Consider the following 22,012-nt stretch of genomic DNA (forward strand, 5'->3'; position numbering starts at 1 on the left):
TCTTAGCCCACATGTCTAGATTCGTTGTATAGTAGTTGGTAGACTACAGTTGGTGACAGTAGTTGGTAATGCCGGTAGGTGACATTGTATCTTAGCCACCTACTGTGGTGGTAGGTGGGATAGGAATAGTATATAAGGGGGATGTCACATTGTGTATCCTCACCTCACAACTTGTAAAGCATTTGAGTAGCAATACAAGCAGATATTCTCCCAAACTTTCTTTAGCATTCTTTTGCATTCTTGCTCTTGCGATTGTTCTTTGCTTGGTTCGATCTTGTGTTGTAGGAAGGAGGCTGACTTAGCTTGTTTGAGAGACGATCAACTCTAAGGCCGCACGGAAGGAAGACTCCGAAAAAGTCATCCCGTGACACTTGGTTTTACAATAGTGGCATGGTGGAGGTGTTGATGATGGAGAGTTAATAGAAATGAATTTGTGAGGTAGTGGATATGAATGACATAGAAGAGGCTCTTTTAGCATCAACGATTTTGTCTTCTTTTTCTCCCTCTCTACTTGTCTCCTCTAATTATAAATAATCCCAAAATTAATTCTTCAATATAATTCACCAACAATTTTCTTTACATTTGGCTTGAATTTGGACAAATCAATATCTCAATCTTTTAGCATTCCAGCTTCAAATAGACCTCCTACAAAACCTAAAATCATATAATTAATAAGTTCACCAAATTAAGTATAGAAAGTTCAAAATTCTAAATGATTTGAGAATAAAAATGTAACTTAAAGTGAAATTATCATTATTAAGTCAAATTTATACCCAAAAAAGCCTATAAAAGAATATTAAAAAAATTTGAACAAAAAATCAAGAATATTAAAACTTGTATTTTGAGTCTCATCGAGTGAATAGGTGTATTTTACAGTTTATCTCTAAGCTTAAAACCATCCACAAAGATAACAATGCAATTATGTGTGAATCAAACACATGTATATGACAACCTAGAATCAAAAGGATTAGTGATCCCCACTCTAGCAACACCTACATGTCATTCACACATAACTAAGTTATCAAACTGCGAGCACAAAGGTAGGGGTGAAATCTTTCTTGCAAGTCTCAATCGTTAAATTTGTTAGTAGTTCTTCCAATTTGTGTTTGTTGTTTTACATTAATTTCATGTAAGTTCAATATCGTATTTGGTTGTTACATTTTTAATGAGAATTATTATCTTTAAATTCATATTTTCTATTGTTCCGTCAATAATGTATTAAAGGTGATCGAGACCATGGAGGTTGGAGTAGCTGAAAATCATCCCTTCTCATTAGAAAATGGGGCAGAATATGAGCTAGATCCGAAATAAGGGATATGAGAAGAAAAATGCACCAGCCAAAAAGGTGACTTTGACTTCTGCTGCGCAGTCTGAACAAGTACTGACCAGTCGTTTTGTGAATTTCTGAATTAACTGCTCTCTGCCAAAACTGACCAGTCGCCCAATAATTTGTTGAATTCTAAGTTCTCCAAGCATTTTCAACCGGTCACCCTATCTTTTCCGACCAGTCAGCCAAGGTATGTGCTGTAATTCAAAGTGTTTAAACAAGCAATCACCTAAATGCAAATGAAGGTTATCCTGAAAGCCAAATTTCTAGGATGCCTGTTATGAACATGTAATGCATGAAACGAACATACACATACTGGACATCCGGGATATCCTTTCCTTTGTTTAGTCATAGTTAAAAACAGGAAACACAATAAGAAAAGTAAAAATTAAAGATAGGATGTCAAAAGGAAAAAGGAAAAAAGGAAAAAACTGAACAATCCATTTTAATTTATCTTCGAAAGAGGACATCTCTCTCTTTATTTTGTCACTTTAATAGCCTCGCATTCTCTGATAACAATTGAAATAGCATGAGAAATGAATCTCACACACACACACATAACTTCTATCTTCCTTGGAGTCTCAAAGTAAAAGCCTGCAAGGACAGAAGAACTTGCTTCAGATTCTCCCTGGTCTTTGCATCAATCAAGTTGCTATTTTTGTCAAACTTTGCAGGAGGCTGAAATGCATTTAAGAAAAACTCTGGCTTGTTGATGAAATGGAGGTCAAGAAACACTCCAATTTGGCGAAGATGGTATTGGGATCGTGAACCACCAGAGCCTCCGGAAGCACTTATAATTGCAGCAGCCTTATCACCCCAAACATTTGGGGGTCTTGATGCCCAGTCAAGTGCATTCTTTAGAGGTGCTGCATTAGATGGGGTCAAATTGGTCAGCAAATAGCAGAAACTACAAGTCAACAAGTTTTCTAGTCCATGGAAAATGGAAACAAGCATGCGAAGAAACTCTTTTTTTTTTTTTTTTTTTTGCTTTAGCTAAAGCTATGGGGAATAAACCATGCTGATGTTGCTTTAGCTAAAGCTATGGGGAATAAACTATGATTGGAGAACCCAAAGTAATGTGGTGAAACTTAATAAACCAATGGCGAACTAACCGATTTAATTTGGTACGCCAATTATTTATTTATTGTATTTTGTGGCAACCCAATCTCAACCGAATACTCCGGTAAAAAATTGGTTGATAATGCCCAAGTTATGAGGAGAAACACCTCTTATGTGCTCAACCCATAATCACTTAAAATCACTTTCAAGCATACGGGAGATGACTCTTTCTAAAAGTGATTATGACTGGTCGCATATACATAGCCTTTTTAGAAAGCAGTCATTGCTCTAATCCTTTACTAATGAGAGCAAAAACTCTAGTAGTTAACATTAAAAGAAAATTTTGGATTTTGATATTATCTAGAAATAGACGTAAAGTGACCAGATACAATAGAAAACAATCAAACTTGAACCTCAAGTTGAAAATATAATTGTAAAATAAAAAAAGAAATTCAGAAAAATACCTGAGACAGAGTAATTGTATTCAGGGGAGGCAAAGAGAATGCTATCAGCTTCTAGAATCTTCTGACGAAATGCTTCAACGACCGGTGGAAAGCTCCCCTCGCCCTCCAGATCTGTGTTCAGCAATGGCAGCTCTGCGATCTCCACGTGCTCTATTTCCACGCCGGGGATTGACGACTTGCTTATCTCAATCGCTACAATCGGCACCACACATCACAACCCAAACTCACATTGAAAAATAAAAAAGCAAAAACAGATGCCAGATCAGATGCAACTAACCAGAACGAATGAGACCGCGGTTATATGAACCTTCACGCAGGGACCCACAAATAGCCGCAACTTTAATCAATGGTTTTGCTTCGGCTCCAACTGCCGCCGCCATGTTCTGTTACTTTTCCGTTACTTGTTGAGTTTTTTTTTTTTTTTTTTTTTTTGCGTGGGAAAAAAGGGAAATCAGAAACTCCGTCTCTCAACAAGAACAGGCCAAGTGGATATATATATATAGCGTTGGAAATGGGCGTAGTTTGAGTACGATCATAAAACGAAGCTACGAGAAATTGTGGGGTCGAGATCTGACGGTGGCGAATTGATCTTGGAGGATCAACGGTCTAAGTTGGTGATGTGTGCCTGTGGTGGTCGTCGGATATGCGTAAAATGTGGAGATGTTTCACTTTTTACGTCAGCAGTGAGGTGGTGAGATGGATGTGGTACGTGTGCAATGAGGTAGCAGGGGAAAAAGCAATTTTGAATTTTTAAATTTGTTGCTCCCAATGCCTTGGAACTTGTCTGTGTTCATTCACCGTGGACAAATACGTCCTTCTCACATATAAATACTCTGTTCTTTTTAGTGCAGGATTTTTTTTAAAAAAAAATACAAGCATAATTTAAACTAATCTAAACGTTGGAAGGAGGATTCGAACTCAGGCGTAGAGTGAGGGGCAAATCCGCTCCGTTTAACCTTAATTTTTTCCAATTGGATCTACAAAAAGAAACGATATGGCAATAACCTAGTAAAGTCTAGTGTTAAGCCCAAAAGGATGAAATGTCCAAATTCAAAACAAAACTGAAGGATCGAGATAAAGCCCACGGTTGTGACACAATGGGCCCAGCCAAATATTAAAAGCTAGGTCCAAATTGCCAAGACTAATATTATGTCCGTGATCCAAAAACTTATAGGCCTCGATCTCGACCCAAGAATCACGATGTTCGCGCTAAATCTGAACAGATAAGAGTTTAGGCTAACTTACAAGTGTGCTGATGGTGAAGGATCGGAGTGACCTTCTTCCGTGACGTCAGAAGGTTCGAGCGGGGTGGATCTGAGCGAGGAGGATACTGGTGTGGTACCGCCGAAGGTACTCGATGCCAAAGTTAGTAACTAAGAGCAATTCTATTGACAGTGGAAGCACTAGTCAAGTCGAAAATCTTACCACTTGGCTGGGCCAAGGGGCTCTATTTATAGAGAGCATTTGTGATGCTCTTAGCACTTAGTTTCGATGTGGGACTCGTGGGAGTGTCTTTGGAGGTCGACACGTGTTCGGCTGAGTTCGGCGAAGTTACAGGGCAATTTGTCGAATCAGATTGACATGATGGCTCGTCGCTCGGCAGACCATGCCGAAGATTGGCGTAGGGACCGATGATGCGTAATCTACCCCATGAATCGGTTCATAGTGCCGAAAGAACATTCGGTATGGTCCGGTTGAGCTGGTCTCTGCTCTAAGGGTGTTCCACGTGTCACGACATGAGTGGGTGGTCAGATATAGTACAAACACACGATAATGACTAAAACCCTTGGCCAGACCATATTTCACGATGAAGCTCGGCCAAAGTCAAAGCTTGGAGATTTGTTCCTTGGCCGAGTAAAATTGCGAGTACCGAGTTAGAAAAAGGTATCATATTACTTACCTCGAACAGAACGCCACACAAAGAGCAAAAGAAATGATGTGGTCGTTAGCTACTTTTTGAAACTTAAAGCAACTTAGATTGGAAGCTTGAAGACTCACAAGGAAGACGTGTACAAAGGGATTAACCTTGGAACCAATGATAATCCTCCAGTACCACTAAAACCAGTAGCATTGATTCTACTTTCATCTGTGTTAACTTTGCACGCACCAGGTCTGGGAGTTTTCCATTGGAGCTAAACCACAGTGTACTCTAGAGTGCCTATAATTGGTTTACAAGCATTGTATTGTATCAATCTAACGCATGGTAAACTAGGTGCAAAGGCTCATAAGGCATAATAAAAATTTGGTAAAAAATCAGATTACATCTCTATTTTCATATATACCATAGATAAATTGAAAAGACTAAGTACCAAGGCAGGCCATGATATACAATCTTTTTTTATTGAAGATTCAGAAGAAGCCAGTCATCAAATTCCATGAGGGGATGACAGGGAGTATGTCAATATGAAATTGTATTGACATTTCCTTGAACTTAGTATAGGTTTGGAAGTGTCATTTAGCTTCAGAATTGTGACTTAACACATATGATACATTTGATCTTAAGGGTAAGACATGTAATTTTTCATGCACTCATAATAGGAACATTTTTCTAGAGTCAGATATGATTTTATTTCTTTGATCTTCCTTTATTTTAATCAATTAGAATCCATTTAAGAGTGCATCTCATTTAGGCATATTTTGCAATATCTTTTTACTTATTCTTTCTTTCTCTCATCCATGATTTGTTACTTATCTTTTAAGTAATTTACTTGGAAATTAAGTTTTAATCAGATCACATTATTAAAGGTGTTGAGATATTCTCGGTAGTTGACCTAAGAATATTAGGACTTCTTTAATGGCGGGATTATCATAAATTTCCTTTGTTGGGTTTTTATTTTCCTATTGATTGGACTATACATTCCTTAACTTTAGAATAGGACAAAAATCTTTGGTGATTGAATTTATTTGTCCCTCATCTTTTTTAACGTGGTTTTATTTTTTTGGTGGAGCAAAAACCATATAAAAGAAGACCGTTGTCTTCTTCATCTTGTACAGCTTTTTAACAATAATTTTGAGTGCTTAAACGTCTAAGAAAGCTGCGTTTTTATTTGAGATAAATCATCAAGTGTTCCATGTTTATTTGGTGATTTATCAAACACTTTATCATTCATATTGCATTCATTTGCAGAGTTCGGTGACTCATATGATTAAGGGCACCAAGACCGTGGTGGCAGTTTTTCTCCGGTGAGTTTGAATCGATCCCGACCAATATCAGGTTCCACATAAGGAGAGTTGGAAGGTCATTCCGTGATAGAAGTTGAGTTACGAAGAAGTCGGTAAACATTATCTAGAATGTGCCTAGGATAATTATGTGAGTACTTCTTGTAATCATCGTTCTATAGTGGATTTGTTTTGGACTGAGAAGTCCCAAGAGGTGGGGTTTTACCATGTAAATTACCTCTCTTCGTGTTCCTTTATTTTATGTTATGCCCGTTTTAGGATTGATAAGTCATATCAATCATGCCACCGAAGTTTATTTTTATTTGTTGATTATAATTTTCAATTGGCCTATTCACCCCTCTTTAGGCACTATTAGTCATCCTACAAGTAATTTCAGAGTAGGACCGCCACCACCAATCCTATTCCAAAGGGAGAGGGTAACTTGACAGTACTTTGTGCATGCATTCATTGTCATAGCCTTTTTTTATTAATTGATGTGATATTGGAGAAAAACTTAGTTGCAACGGGGATAACACTACTTTGCTATCCCCGACCAATAATGCTATGCCACATAGAAGTGTTATCACATGTGTTATAGTATTATTGGTCGGGGATAACAAAATAGTGTTATCCCCTTTTCATGGAAGTCTTTCTTGTGATATTATTATCTGCAGATCATATTCCCACTAGAATCCAATAAGTTGTAAATAGACCTCTCCAAACATATGAGAACATTAAGAAATTTGGTATTATTATCTGGTCATGCCATCAAGAACAAGGTTGAATGATGATACCTATGAAAAATAGTTGGTAGTTAATATGAGAGGTTCTTATCAACTTCAAAGATTTGAATGGAAAATCAAGAGGAAGGCATATATATATATATATATATATATTCTTTTTCTTTTTCTTTTTTGGCACATTTGGCTTCCTTGTGGTGTTGAGGATATGGGAACAAATATTTCGGCTTCAAATCACAAAGCGCTACGTGGACAAGAAGAATATCTCCTAAGTCAATTAATTGAGCTCATTTATTTGGCAAATTAATTGATACTAAAAATGGGGATATTATCTTTATTTAAAAAAGATAATATCACCAATTATGATATTATCCTAATTTGGAGATATCATCATCAAATTAGGAGTTCGAATCTCAATCAAATCCCTAATGGACTCAATATCTACAATTTGGGGATAGAATAAATTCCTTCCGTATAGAAATTATTCTTTGAAAAACCCTAGATGCCTAGAGCCTTATAAATACATGGCTTCATTCAACACACAAGATAATCTGAAACTCAATTTGAAACCTAGCTCTAAAATACCTGAAATTCTCCACTCTCTCTGTCCTAGCCGACCACTCTACCGTTGCCTCTGGCCATGCCTCCCTTATCTCTCTGTATTTTCATACACAGCTCCGACAACCACACATTGTTATGGCCACCCGATTCTTATCCTAGAGAAAATTCCATACCCTTTTTTAGCTATTGTTTCACCTAGATTTAATTGAACTAACTTAGGCATTGGAGGGTCTTTGGTCAACCCCTCGGGTGTGGTCTATTTACTCTGGTCTTTTTCATAGGAATCGAGGAAGAGAGAGAAGGAAGTTCTAGACACGAAGGATCTTCAAGCGGATATTCTCCTGTAAGAATATTTGCACAAACATTTGGTGCTTTCATTGAGAGCACGAGTTATATTCAATGTGTGCTCTTGAATCAAAGGAATTTGTTTCCTCCATTTTTCGCTCAACAAGCCTTCTGAACAACCATGGCCGAAAGCAAGCACAAAAGGAGCAAGACTGACGCAATGGCACAATCCACGAAGGGCTCAGGCCACCACGATGTTGCAGCTTCGAGACGGTCCCATGTTGCGGTGCAGCCGAAGCCATGGCAGCCCTCACGATGCCGCAGCTGCCACCTCGGCCCCTGCTACTATCACAACTCCTCCTTTAGGTTCTGTGACCGAGATGATTAGCTTTGCACGCACCGCCGAGCTATCTCATGACTTCACAATGGAAGGAACACCACAGCCACTAGGCTTTGCTGCTAAAGCCACCACGCCATTGCACGGCCCCGCGGTCGAAACTAGTACACCCTTCCGTAGTGACATCGTTGCGACCTCGCTGCCGTGCCACCACGAGCTTGGCCCGAGCAATCCTTCACCACTCGACCTTGCCGCAGGATTCAATGCTCTCCATCACCACATCGCCCCCTGCAACCAACTTGGCATCATCACCAATTTTGGCCCAATCTGGGAGAAACTTCACTCATTCCCTCATTTGTCGCCACACTCGACATATGCTCACGCGTACAGTTTCAATAAAACCCTAGCCTGTGTACAATTGGGCTCCACACAATTCTCTCATCTCATTCCACAAAGTCAAGTAGACCTCAGTCTTTTAGTCGACCAGCTGACCTAGAGAATAGATGACCAAAACGACTTGGTGAGGCAAATCCTTAACCAAATATACTTGGTCTAAAACCTTGTCCTTAGACCGCATGTCGAAGAGAGAAGGATGGAAAAATGCACCGGCAGGCAATTCGAGAGGTCACATGTAGGTCGAGCATGAGCAAGCAAACAAGGAGAAGGACAAGAACGTGACCAAAATGATGGCATGTCACAAGCATCTGCGAGCCAAGCTCAAAGCAAGTGAAGTCTCTAATCTGGATTGAGTTCAAGAACCAATGTGCCTGAAAGGTTAGGCTCGTGACCTGACATTCATTCCCGCCTAAGCCCACAAGGAAATGTTCATGAGAGGCTAGACCCTTAGGGGGGTGAACCTAATGACCCTCAAAATGAGATTCGTGAAGAAAGGCGCTTCGCAGCCCATTCTAGAAGAACCAATTCCCGTCGACAAGCCATAAGGAATCCCTCGCAAGTGCATTCCACCAATACGCCACATAGGCAGGACAACTGAGAAGGTTGGCCCTTATAAGCCGACAAGGAAGTCAATCAATGCCGCCCAACTCATGAAGGTCACTAGTGTGATCTGCAGGCCATGGGCGCAAAAGACGTCAAGAAGCTTGTGAATAACCGACTTCAAGACCTGAAGATTGGAGGAGATTTCAAAGATGCTCTGTGCAGGGAGGTGGACCAAGCAAACTCCGCACCATTCACTGCCAAAATCGAGCAGGCTACTCCCCTAAAGCGATTTTCAACGCCTTCTTTCACACACTTCAAAGGGGATTCCGATATTGAGAGCCATCTAAAACACTTCAAAAGTGTTATGATTCTCTACAAGGCCAAATATGCTCTGATGTGCAAAGTGTTTGTCATGACTTTATGAGGGGCAGCTTTAAGGAGCTAGCTTTTGTCTTCACCAAAGAATACATTTCTTACTAAACGATCAAGAAGAACCCTGACCACATGTTCAATCTGCACAAGAAGATTGATGAATCACTCTGAGATTACATTAAGAGATTCAAAGCAGGAAAGGCAAACATTGTAGGGTGCAATGACCAAATCAAGTCCTATGCCTTCAAGAAAGACTTGTCAGCTGAGCATGACTTATACCGAGAGCTGACTATTACTCTCAGCCAGACTCTGGCAGAGGTCTTCCCGACCGCAAAACACTACGCACTCTGGAATAACTATCGAATCGTCGCGAAAAAGTGTACCAAGTAGGCTAATCAACCAACCAAACAGGTAGGTCAGAAGAGTGATAGGTTCAATAACATGAATAATGGCAAGCGCAAGTAGCGCCACCGAGAAAACGCTCTGGCATAAGAGAACTACACCAAGTTCTTCATCCCCATACATCATATCTTAGCCCAAGTGAAGGATAAGCCTTGGGTAAGGAGACCACCACCCTTGAAAAGAGACCCGGATAAGAGGGATGCCAGAAGATATTGTGCCTTCTATGGGGACATAATAAAATCCATAATGGACTCAATATCTACAATTTGGGGACAGAATAAACCCTTCTAAATAGGAATTATTCTTTGAAAAACCCTAAATGCATAGAGCACTATAAATACATGGCTTCATTCAAAACACAAGGTAATCTGAATCTCAATCCGAAACCTAGCTCTAAAACACCCAAAATTCTCTACTCTCTCTCTCTCTCTCTCTCTCTCTCTCTCTCTCTCTCTCTCTCTCTCTAGCCAACGACACTACCATTGCCCCAGGCCACGCCTCCCTAATCTTTCCATATTTTCATACACGGCTCCGACCACCACACATGGCTACGGTCACCCGGTTCTCACCCTACAGAAGACTTCGTATCCTTTTTTAGCTATTGTTTCACTTAGATTCAATTGAACTATCTTAAGCATCGAAGGCCTTTTGGCCAACACCCCCAGGTGTGGTCTATTTACTCCGATCTTTTTCATAAGAATTGAGGAAGAAAGATAAGGAAGTTCTAGAGATGAAGGATCTTCAAACGAATATTCTCTCGTGAAAATATTTGCACAAACATAAAAGTCTATGATTAGTATTAGGGAGTACATGATTAAGTGAAAATCAATCTTTATCCGATACCCCTACCACATGCTCTGGCTACTTTACTCGACACCGATGTTGAACCCACCTGTTTCACATAAGCTGCTTTATCTTTTGAGTGGAGACAAGCCATGCACGGTGAATTCAACGCCCTTATCAAATAGGGCATCTGGTCCTTGGTTCCTCCTTCTTCCACACATAACATTGTTGGGTGAAAATGGGTATTCAAGGTAAAACGGCGATCCGATGATACTGTCGAGTGTTACAAAGCTCGACTTGTGGCTAAAGGTTTTCATCAACAGTATAGGGTAGACTATTTTGATACGTTTAGCTTGGTTTTTAAACCCACAACAATTCGAAATGTGCTCAGTATTACAGTTGTTCTAGGTGGCCTATTCAACAGCTCAACGTCAAGAACACCTTCCTCTTTGGCCCTCTATCTGAAGAGGTATATATGTAGCAACCCTATGGGTTTATGGATCCTAGCCGGCCTCAACATGTCTACAAACTTCACAAGGCTATCTACGGCCTTAAACAAACACCACACGCTTGGTTCCAATGTTTTAGTTCATTCTTGCTCCATGTTGGTTTTACTCAAAGTCACTCTGATGATTATATGTTTGTTTATCAGGATCAATCTCATAATATGATTTTACTTGTCTACGTTGACAACATCATACTCACGGGGAGCAGTCAGTCACATTTACATGCCTTTATTGATATGTTAGGTGCCGAATTTGACGTTAAAGACCTTGGCAAGTTACATTATTTCCTTGGCATCGCAGTCACCTATCACTCTGATTCTGTTCATCTCAATCCAACCAAATATGCCCTTGATATTCTCAAAAGAAGCAATATGCAGGATTGTAAACCGATCTTTACACTAATGGCTTCTAAAGGCAACCTTTCTCGCACTAATGGCACGGCTTTGCCCGAACCCACTGTGTATAGACAACTTTTCGGTGTTCTATAGTACCTAACCATGACTCTTCTTAACATTTTCTATGTCGTATAACATGTTTTCCAGTTCTTTGGTTCCCCCACTGATGTTCATCATGAAGTAGTGAAACGCATTATGCGTTATCTCAAAAGCACCCTCGATATTGGCCTTCCTATTCATCATTCTACGGACTCCTCATTCCTTGTTGCCTATTCAAATGCCGATTAGGCAGCTAGCCCGGATACTCGTCGGTCCACCACTGGATACTGTGTCTTTTTATGACCAAACCTAATTTCCTAGAGTGCAAAGAAATAATTCACAATTTCTTTTTCAAGCGTCAAAGCTGAGTATCGCGCCTTAGCTTGTGCTTATGCAGACACTATATGGATTCTAAGTCTATTACATGAACTTTGGCATCCTATTCCACATCTTGTTATTCTCAATTATGATAATCTTTCAACCACATATCTTGTGGCCAATCCGGTGTTTCATGCCCAGACCAAACACATAGCTATCAATTATCACTTTGTTGGGAATGTGTTGCCTCAGGAAGTCAACGGGTTCGTTTCATACCTTTTACTTATTAACTTGTAGATGTCTTCACTAAAGGATTGCCTACAGATCGTTTTGCCCGACATATTTCCAAACTTGTCTCCTCAGCAATGTCAAGTTTTTGGGGGAGTATTAGGGAGTTAGAATAGTATTTCAGTTACAATAGTTAATCATACTAATGATAGAAAATGGTCAGTTATCAATTACATTGTTATTAGGCCATAACTCCATATTTATGTTTATGATAATGGCTTATTGTAACTGTGGGTTGTTCTATATAGATTTGTATATATATCTTGTATAATGGTCTTGTGAATGATTAAGTGAAAATCAGTTTCTACAATTAGCAATCACTTAGCCTCCACCCACATCACACTCAAAGGATATTGTGGGAATTCCTTCAGTCTTTGTCAATGTCTTTGCCATTGTAGGAGAAATCCTCATCGTTCGCCATCTTCAAACATCTCTTAAAAATCGGTGTAGATATTCGCCATCGTTGTAGATCTCCTACCTATCATCGTAGATTTGCACCCAATGTCAAAGATCTCCTCCTGCTCATCGATGTGGAGGAAACCAACTGCAACCCAACTGCAAATGGTGGACAAAATTGTTTTGTCATGCCTCATATCAGGTCGACATGTGACCAACGATTCTTCGCACCAACATGGTCAACACTGAACCCTCCCACGTTGTTATGCCCATCTACAGTTGCGCTTTTATAAATAGGCCTAAACTGAATCAACCATGGTTTGATGAAATTTGAAGTTATTGATTTTTGGGTTGTAATCAACTTTGAAAATTTGATGGCATATTAGATTTTAATGTGTTAAATGAAAAATGTATGGCATGTTATGGACATTTTAGTTGTAATTGGGCTAACAAAGTTGAAAAATGTAAAAGAAAAACATATTAACTTGGACCTAAATTGCCTGAAATAATTTTTATTAAAACCAAATCGAACCAAACCAGTTTATTGCATTTGATCTTACTGTATTTTTGAATGCGAACCGTATAATACTTACTGATTGATTCCATAGTTTTGAACTAACCCTACCACATTATGTACATTATGTTCTATTTGTGCAAACTTTTAGACTTCTCCTTATTCCATATTTTTGTTTTCATTATCACAATTGTCGATCCGTCATAGGAATAAACCGAGTTTGGGTATGCAATTCCTCGATTTCGAGATTTTCTGTTGATTTCCTTTTAAATGTCAAATAGATTGATGTCATAGGAATAAACTGTAAAACAAAAGCAAGGAAACAAGAACCTGCCAATAAGACAAAAAAAGAAAAGAAAGAAAAAAGGTAAGTAGGACTGATTATTGTATTTTTTTATTTTTTATTTTTATCTTCTGACAGAAATGTGTTCTAATGATTTTCTTACATCAATTAGCATTTTTTATTTAATTTTTTTTGGGAGTTTCACTAAAACACCCAAAATGGGGGTTGAAATTATAAAAAAATCCAAGCACTATTTAAACATATAAACACACCCAAAACCCATCATTACACACACTCAAAACCCATTTATAAACACACCCAAAAAGTTGACTTTGGGGTTGATTTTGGGTGTGTTTCTATGTTTAAATAGTGCTTGGGTTTTTTTATAAATACATGTCTAGGATTGGGTTTATTTATAAATTTGTAATTTTTTTTTGGGAAGAGATGCTTTACATCAAAGCATTTGACGTCCGACCAAAAAGAAAAGAAAAAAATAATTTAGCATTGGACACATTGGTGTATACTATAATCTATGTAATAATTATTTTTTTTAAACCCTAGGACTTGAAAATTAATCCAATAATAGTTTGACATGATGTTATAAAAAGGTTGCTCAAACACCAACCGAAAAAGACAGACAAGGAGGAGTCGGAATCTCCATAACCCGCACTTTTGTCAAATCGACAAAATCCTTACTTTATTATTTCTCTGATCCGAATACCCGTTTTCCAATCTCTATCCTTCCCCCCCTGCGCGCAGGTCAAGGTCCCCTCTCTCTCTCTCTCTCTCTCTCTCTCTCTCTCTCTCTGTATGTCTGTATGTATCTGATCTCCAAAACCCATATTGTTTGAGCTTTATACCTTAATAACTGAGACGACTTCTACATTTTCTTACTTCCTTTAATCTTTCATTTTGCTTTTGGGTTTTTTCTGGGTTCTGGGTTGGTTTCTAAAGGTATGAACTTGTAGTTGGTTTCTCAGTTCTTTGTACATTGAATATCTAAATTCTTATGTTCTGGTTTTACTGATTAGAGTATGTTAACTGTTCTTATAATATGAATTTGGAAAAGTTTGAAAAAATTTGAAGCTTTGAGTGTGTCTGATCTATATGCTTATGATAAGCGTAATGGCATCCAATTCACATTGGCATGCAAGAGTTAAATTTTGGGAATTCTATTGACAGCCCCCCAAATGAGCAGGTGTAGAGAGCATTTGGAAGGGTGACAACTGAGTTCCCCTTGAATTTTTGTTTGTATGTCTTGAATTGTGGATGCTGCTTTTCCCACCCTCCTTTTCTTAAGGACGTTGTGGGTTAAAGATACTCCGGAGTCCGAATTAGTGGAAAGCAGAGGAATTTGAAATTGATTATATGAGTTTACTGGTTCACTTATTCTTAATGGCATTTGTCATCATACTTGTTTAAAATTTGATCCAAAGTGGTCCCCATTTCCATACTTTAGTAATCTTAAGATTGATATGTTGTCCTCAATTTGATATAAACTGCTCATTAGTGCTCAGAATTTGTGGGTTATCTCCTGAAAGTTCTCTTGAAATTCTATGATAACAGCTGTTAAACACTGATTGCTACTCTATCACGTAAACAACCTATGAATTATTAATTGGAATGGGTTTGGTAGAGTGGGTTATTTCAATTCATAAAAGTGTTTGGGTCAAATTCATTGAAAAGTTCTTGCATAATTTTTAAAAAAAATTCTATTTACTGGTGATCTCTTGTGAACCAGTGGCCTTAATTTGGTCATCATATCAATTCTTTTGGGCTAATTATTTGGAGTTGCTTAATGTAGGTATCTCCAGAAACTTTTTCGGAAGTTGTACAAGATAAAAGAAGGGTTTAATGCTGCTGCTAAATTATGTTCTGAACAGCTGAATTTGAAAATTCTCATTCTATGCTGTGATGGAATAGGAAAATTACTGTGTTATTCATTTGGGAAAGCTGAGATTTTTATCCATTTGTAATAAACAATGATTGGGAGGAAGAACATGGGACGAGCTTCACCATTACTTCTGGTTCTTTTGGCTCTTGGGTTTTTCTTTGCCACTTATAATTTTTTAACTATGATAATCCACTATAGATCTGTTGGGAAGTGGGTAGGTGATAATTCGCATGGTGGGTTACTGTCTGACCCCATTATTGGGATGCCTAAGAATGTGAAGAAATTCAAGAATTCCAAGTCACCATTCCATGTTGCCTTAACAGCCACCGATGCTCCTTACAGCAAATGGCAGTGTCGCATTATGTACTATTGGTATAAGAAGAATAAGGACTTGCCTGGATCGGAGATGGGAGGTTTTACCAGAATTTTGCATTCAGGAAATCCTGACAACTTGATGGATGAGATCCCAACTATGGTCGTTGATCCTCTTCCTGCAGGTCTTGATCGGGTTAGGCTTCTTGCACTATAACCTTTTGGTGACTATATTCCATGTCTTTGTATGTTTCATTCATTTGTTCTTTCTTTTCAACCTTTTAGTTGTGAATTCTTACTTCTTCCCTCAGGGAGTAACTTCATTATATCAATTGGACGTGATTATGTCTGTTTGCACAATTCTATGTCTAATCTAAAGTCAAAATAAGGGGCTTGGCAATATTAGATATGTTTTAGAATTTGCTGAAAATAAAGGAGAGTAAAGGAAAAGAGCCATAAAGAAAAAGCTAAGATTATGCCTTTTTTATTCTTTTTTGGAGCTGAAGCTAAGACTGATGTTGAGTGCGGGAAAAGCAATGAATCATTAGAAGAATAGCATGTATTTTGATTTTCACGGTTCAAGCTGATCCAGGTTATTGATATTTCAACGATTTGCTACTCACTGGAAGATATGTGAAACTTATTAATTTAAGTTCCGCGTCTAATTATTATATCCTTTAAGCAAAGATATTTAGGTTACTGTCATGAAATACTTGCAGAAATGCAGCCATTTTAACTTCTTGGATCTTTCCTTAATGATGACGTATATGGTATTTCTTATGAATAAATGGGTTTAACTGTAACTTGATTGATGTGTAAATCGTAGACCTTGTAACTCTATAGTTGAAGATTATTGCTAATCCTGTGTAAACTGTTTTGATTGAAGCCTTTTTCAGAGTCAGAGTATATATCTCTACCTATCTCCTATCACAATCTGTCCATATGATGTTGTTGATTGGGTTCTGTTTCCTTATCTATCAATCAAATATGTTTAAGAGTAGCAACACCCCCTCCTTTTCTCTCTCTCTAGGTGATTTTCACTAACTTTTATATGATTATCAAATAAGTTTAATAAATTTTATGCAATTATAAAAGAAGTTTAAGTAGTTATTATCATTCTGATAATTTATACTATGTACATTTTATCAATATATATATTTCCTGACATAATTGCAAATTTTTTATACAGGGATATATTGTCTTAAACAGACCATGGGCTTTTGTTCAATGGCTGGAAAAAGCTACAATTGAGGAAGAGTGAGCGTCTGCATATTTGATGATCTTACGTTTTCTTATGTTTAACCTTATACTTGAGTATTAAATCCTTCTACTTTCGTTGTTGCAGATATATTTTGATGGCAGAGCCTGATCACATTTTTATAAATCCTCTTCCTAATTTGGCTCATGGAGGATATCCAGCTGGCTTCCCATTTTTCTACATTAAACCTTCGCAGAATGAGAAGATCATAAGAAAGTTTTATCCTGAGGAGAATGGCCCAGTCACAAATGTTGATCCAATTGGCAATTCTCCTGTAATTATCAGAAAGGTAGTATCTTTTGGTAAACTGTACTTTGTTTGGCCTTATTTAGTATTTGTGATGGCCCTTATTATGTTTGAGACATTTAAAAATGTTGATGTGCCAATTTATTTTGAGTTTCTGAACTGTAATGGTGTTTCTAGTTTTCCGTAATTTTGTCCTCTTAAAATTACTCATTGTCATCATATATAACTCCTGGAACTACTATTGCTGATCTATATCAAACTATCTTCTTTTGTTGGGTAAAGTGAACCATGTGATGACCGAATAAATGTAATCATTCAGGATTTGCTGGAACCACTATTGCTGATTTTTATTGATTTAGTTTTGTAGGGCAAAATTGAGCCATGTGATGAATGAATAAATGTAACTATTCAGGATTTGATAAAAATAATATTTCTGATTTATATCAATTGATCTTGTTTTGTTGGGAAAATTTGAGCAATGTGATGAATGAATCAATATAATTATTCAGGATTTACTGGAAAAGATTGCTCCGACATGGATGAATGTTTCTTTGAGAATGAAAGAAGACGCAGAGACAGATAAAGCTTTCGGATGGGTGCTAGAAATGTAAGTTTGACTGACTTTAGTTTTAACTATATTGAGTTCTAGCAATTAGAGGTACCAGCTTTGACGTGTCTCTCTGCTTCTGATTTTCTTTGATGAACTAAGGTATGCATATGCTGTAGCATCTGCTTTGCATGGAGTGCAGCATGTTCTTCGGAAGGACTTCATGCTGCAGGTTTGGAATCATACTTAGAGAAGCTCTTCATATCAAAGTTGATTTGCATTTTTATTTTATGTATACATTGTGGTTAATAATGTCCTTGTGTCTTTAAATTTTCAGCCCCCATGGGATTTGGAAATTGGTAAAAAGTTTATTATTCATTATACTTATGGGTGTGACTACAACTTAAAGGTATGCGTGGCCCTTCCCCTATTTGTCGATTCCTGTTATGAATTTGCGCTTATAAGTACAATGTTAAAGTTTGGACGTGCTTTCGGGTTAGCCATTACTGAGAGCCACCTTCTTCTTCCTCTTTGTTTCTTGTTTTGCACTAAACGGATGGAATATAGATAATATATATCCCGTTGTTAGTTCCCTAGTTATCTGAAGTTTCCAACTTTTTAGGGTGAGCTAACATACGGCAAAATCGGGGAGTGGAGATTCGACAAGAGATCATATCTACGTGGACCTCCACCGAGAAACCTTCCCTTACCCCCTCCCGGTGTTCCTGAGAGTGTGGTATGTCTAAGGAATGTTATTGTTACAAATTACAATTTGCATCTTCTGTTTTAGATGATTTGGTGTACCTTGTATTTTTATTTATTTGTGTGCCCTAGTTCTCTTCATTTATACAAGAAAGTTGGTAGCATTATGTTTCTTTGAATGTTGCACGCAGAGAAGTTATTTCCCCTTAACACAAAGGGCTGCCTTGTCTTTACATTTTTGTTTTAAATATTTGTCATCTGGGTATGCCATCATGGATGTAGTCTGAAAGGCAGAAATCCAAACCATACATTCTTAAATGAAGAATGAAGAGTAACCTGCCTCAGAAATCCCCTGCTCCGATGAAAATAAAATTAGTAAACTAGCAGAAAACCCCTTGTATGCCTAGTGATCATAAACCTTATAAGATTGGGTACTTTCTTAACCATGAGAAGCTGTAATTTACTCAGCCCATGTAGGGAGTGGAAAGCCAACAGTTGTAGTTGATGGGTAAAGGGAAAGTCACAGTAAGGTGAACTGAAGACGAGGGAGGGGGAGGGCCGGGGTTTGTGACAGACTCATGCTGAGGTGATATGTTCACGTCGTGGCTTGTGTTGGTGCTGGGAATAGCTTTAAGATTTTTTCTGCAACCAGTTAACTTTCTGGACTGACTGACTGACTGACTTACAAAATACTTGTAATTTCCTCACTTACAAATTTGGATTCCTTTTGTGGGAGAAATGTTTAGAAATGCGGAGGTGTAGTGTACTAGTGAACTGTAAACTGTTGGCAACCATTTTTTAACCGATTTTTGGATTGAAGTTTTCATAGTATATGACATGTTTTATGAGTATTTTTTTAATCTCTCTCTCTCTCTCTCTCTCTCTCTCTCTCTCTCTCTCTCTCTCTCATGCTCATGCTCATGCTCATTTTGTCTGCAGGTCACCCTTGTAAAGATGGTGAATGAAGCTACTGCTAACATACCTAATTGGGACACACAATAGATATCAGCTGCATTCCATTCAAGATAGATTATGATACACCGATGTTTAGAGAAGGAAAATCGTGATTCAAGTGTAGCCTCTTAGAAATAGGAATATACACAAATCCCAGATCGTAAATTGAAAATAAGAAGGTTCTGATGTCTCAAATGTATGTCTGGGTTACACTTGGATTTTAGGGGAAACTCAGGGTGTTTGAAGGGTAAAGGTTAAGCTACTGAGCAGCATAGTTTAGGATTTTGTGATTGCTGCAATGTGGATTATTTCGAGTTGATTTTATGCAATCATTCATTGTAATCCCTGAGCCAACAGGATCCAGCCTTAGAGGGGGAACTGGCTTTAATTTTGGATCAACACATCCCCTCGTTGAGATTCTGTTTAATTTCCTCGGAAGGAGAGGAGCTTTGTTTTCTTTTAATCTCGTTTCAAAGCATTTGAACATTGGTACTTCAAATTGTGGATGATATAGCGACAATGTTTCAGTTCCTTTTGTTATTCACTTTGACAAAATGTGTGTGACACAGCCAAAACTATATTAATGTACCTAATTTGGTACAGTAACTGGTCTAAGAGATCATTGGTATTAAAGTAATAGTTGAACTACCACGTATTTCGTGCATTGGATGAACCATTCTGTTTGGACTTTATTCTATCTTGGCTGTGTTTCGATGTGTGTAACGTGTTATTTAGGATGAACATGTGTTTGGCAGATGCATCAACTCCAGCCATGATCCAAAAATAATTGCAGTAAAAGATATTTTAGCTGAATTACTTGATGATTGCAATCAGCATATGTCGAAATTGTTCTTGTTAGTTATTGTTTTGTTTTAATATACATCACTCGTGACTGCTACGTTATGAGTCTTTTAATACGAATAGAAACAGAACTAATACTGATTTAAAAAAAATATAAAAAACATAACTAGTCCGATATTCTCCCAACCAAGGTATTAAATATCTAAGGTTTTGGAAATATTAGTGGTCCAAAAACATAGAAATATCGATGAAAATACTTACAAAATGTCGATATCGGTAAAAATTGAATAAAAACGACAGAAATTGTGGGAAAAACATGGAAATTTTCAATAAAACTTTAGAAGATGTTCATTTAGTCAATTTTTTATTGTTTTGACACACAAAAATTGAAGAAAATACGTTGTATGATGGTTTTTATGATTTAAATTGAGTATAGTGCGAGCTAACAAACGCAATAACTTAAAAAATGAATAATATGCAAGTAATAAAAGGGGTTTATATACTATTATGTATGTTAAGAATAACACAAATGTAGAGTAACAAATTTTTTTATAAAAAAAAACATATGATAATTTCTTTGATCGAGTAATTAAATCTATATGTTTTTCTCTTTAAATCAAAAAAGCAAGGGCATTACTGTAGCGCAGGTGGAGAGTAAAGAATTGCTGTCATGTCAAGTATGTGTGTGTAAATAGCAACCAGCAAATGTCAAATATGTGTGTATAAATATTAAGAGAAATTTGCATAAATACTACCTGAACTAATAAGGGTGTGTGTATTTACCACCCAAAGAATAAAATTTGACTGATTACCGCCTGGACTTTAACTTTAGTGCAAATCTACCACCTCGGTTAGATTTAACAGAAAATCTCTGTTAAATGAAGTTATGTAAGGGCAATTCTGTCAATTACTATGCACTTAAAAAAATAAAATAAATTTAAAACAAAAACAACCCCACACTCATGTCCCATGGTAGCCCGCCCCACTCACTGCTCAACAAACACCCTCTCTTCTCTCCCTCTTCTTCCCTTCTGTCAATTAATTTCAACAGAAATTAAAGAGGAGTAGAACATAAAAATAAAGATAAATTATTAAATTAATAAAATAATTTTGGGTCTGTGAATTTATAGGTGGGTAGGCAACAGCGGTTTGAGAAGGTGAGTGGTGGGGAGGAGGGGGAGGGGGAGGGGGAGGGGCTGGGTTAGGCAAGAGAGAGAGAGGTAAAAGTGTGTGATTGGGGAGGGGTTACTTGCTAAGCAGTGGGTGAGGAAGGAGGGAGGGAGGGGGGTCTGGGAGTTTTTTGAATATGGGAGAGGAGAGCGGGGCTGTTGTAGGTCGGGGAAGGGCTGCAATGGTAATATGTTTTTTAATGTTTTTATTTATGAATTCTAGGGATAAAATGGGAATACTGACCCAAAATTTTAGTGAATTGGTGAACAGAGAAAATTTTGGGGTGTATTTGGAACTTTATGACGGAAAATTAGACGGAAGTTAATAGAGGTGGCACATTAACACCAAAACTGAAGTTTGGGTGGTAAATAATTCAATTTATTGTTTGGGTGATAAATACGCACACCCCTAATAGTTTAGGTAGTGGTTATGCAAATTTTCCAAATATTAAATACAACCAAAAAGGAAGAATATAACAAGTTAACATATAGCTCAGTTGGTAAAGGCGCCAGAATTTGCCAAAATATCCCCAGTCCAAAAAAACCAAATTATCTGTGATAGCCCAAATAGATGGTAAACTTGGCCAAACAAGCCGCATACAATACTTCTGCGGTGAATCCAACCGTAAAAGTTGCCTTAAATTATCCAATCGTATTTCCTTTAGCCGTGAACTTGAGAATCTTCATAGCTAGCAAGTACTCTTCTTGAACACATCATATTTGCACCTAGTAAAAAACAAACGTGTTAATCACTTGCTATTCAATTTGGTTTTCTCCAATATCCCACCTCAAATAGCCATTAAACACATGACATCTTTTTTCTCCCTCCGAACTTATCAAATTCTCACATTTCTCTCTTGACCTGTCAAGAGAACTCATTCTCAATTATAACGAACCACACCCATACTTTGCGATTTGCCATTGAAAACGAATATTTTCATGCCAAATGGTCATGAGAGAAG

The 22,012-nt window shown here is 37.7% G+C and overlaps 2 protein-coding genes across 3 annotated transcripts; one reads left to right on the plus strand and one right to left on the minus strand.

Annotated features, from left to right (window-relative positions):
- Positions 1-1,750: 1,750 nt before the first annotated feature.
- LOC103330849 (NADPH:quinone oxidoreductase-like) lies at positions 1,751-3,321 on the minus strand. The gene is made up of 3 exons (XM_008233458.3): positions 3,128-3,321; positions 2,851-3,042; positions 1,751-2,193 (listed from the first exon to the last, which is right to left on the minus strand). Exons 1-3 carry the CDS (start codon positions 3,228-3,230, stop codon positions 1,892-1,894), a joined length of 597 nt encoding a protein of 198 aa, XP_008231680.1. The 5' UTR covers positions 3,231-3,321; the 3' UTR covers positions 1,751-1,891.
- Positions 3,322-13,792: 10,471 nt separating this feature from the next.
- On the plus strand, positions 13,793-19,543 carry LOC103330850 (Hyp O-arabinosyltransferase-like protein). 2 transcript variants are annotated; one of them, XM_008233459.2, is made up of 9 exons: positions 13,793-13,932; positions 14,972-15,569; positions 16,563-16,630; positions 16,719-16,920; positions 17,387-17,484; positions 17,587-17,656; positions 17,762-17,833; positions 18,047-18,160; positions 19,066-19,543. In XM_008233459.2, the coding sequence occupies exons 2-9, from the start codon at positions 15,150-15,152 to the stop codon at positions 19,126-19,128; spliced, it is 1,107 nt and encodes a 368-aa protein (XP_008231681.1). In that variant the 5' UTR covers positions 13,793-13,932; positions 14,972-15,149; the 3' UTR covers positions 19,129-19,543. The 2 variants fall into 2 exon arrangements, with proteins under 2 accessions (XP_008231681.1, XP_008231682.1); XM_008233460.2 differs by having other exon boundaries at positions 13,796-13,926.
- Positions 19,544-22,012: the final 2,469 nt, after the last annotated feature.

Source organism: Prunus mume, linkage group LG5, assembly GCF_029339155.1.
Source record: "Prunus mume cultivar Tortuosa linkage group LG5, ASM2933915v1, whole genome shotgun sequence".
Classification (NCBI taxonomy): Eukaryota; Viridiplantae; Streptophyta; class Magnoliopsida; order Rosales; family Rosaceae; genus Prunus; species Prunus mume.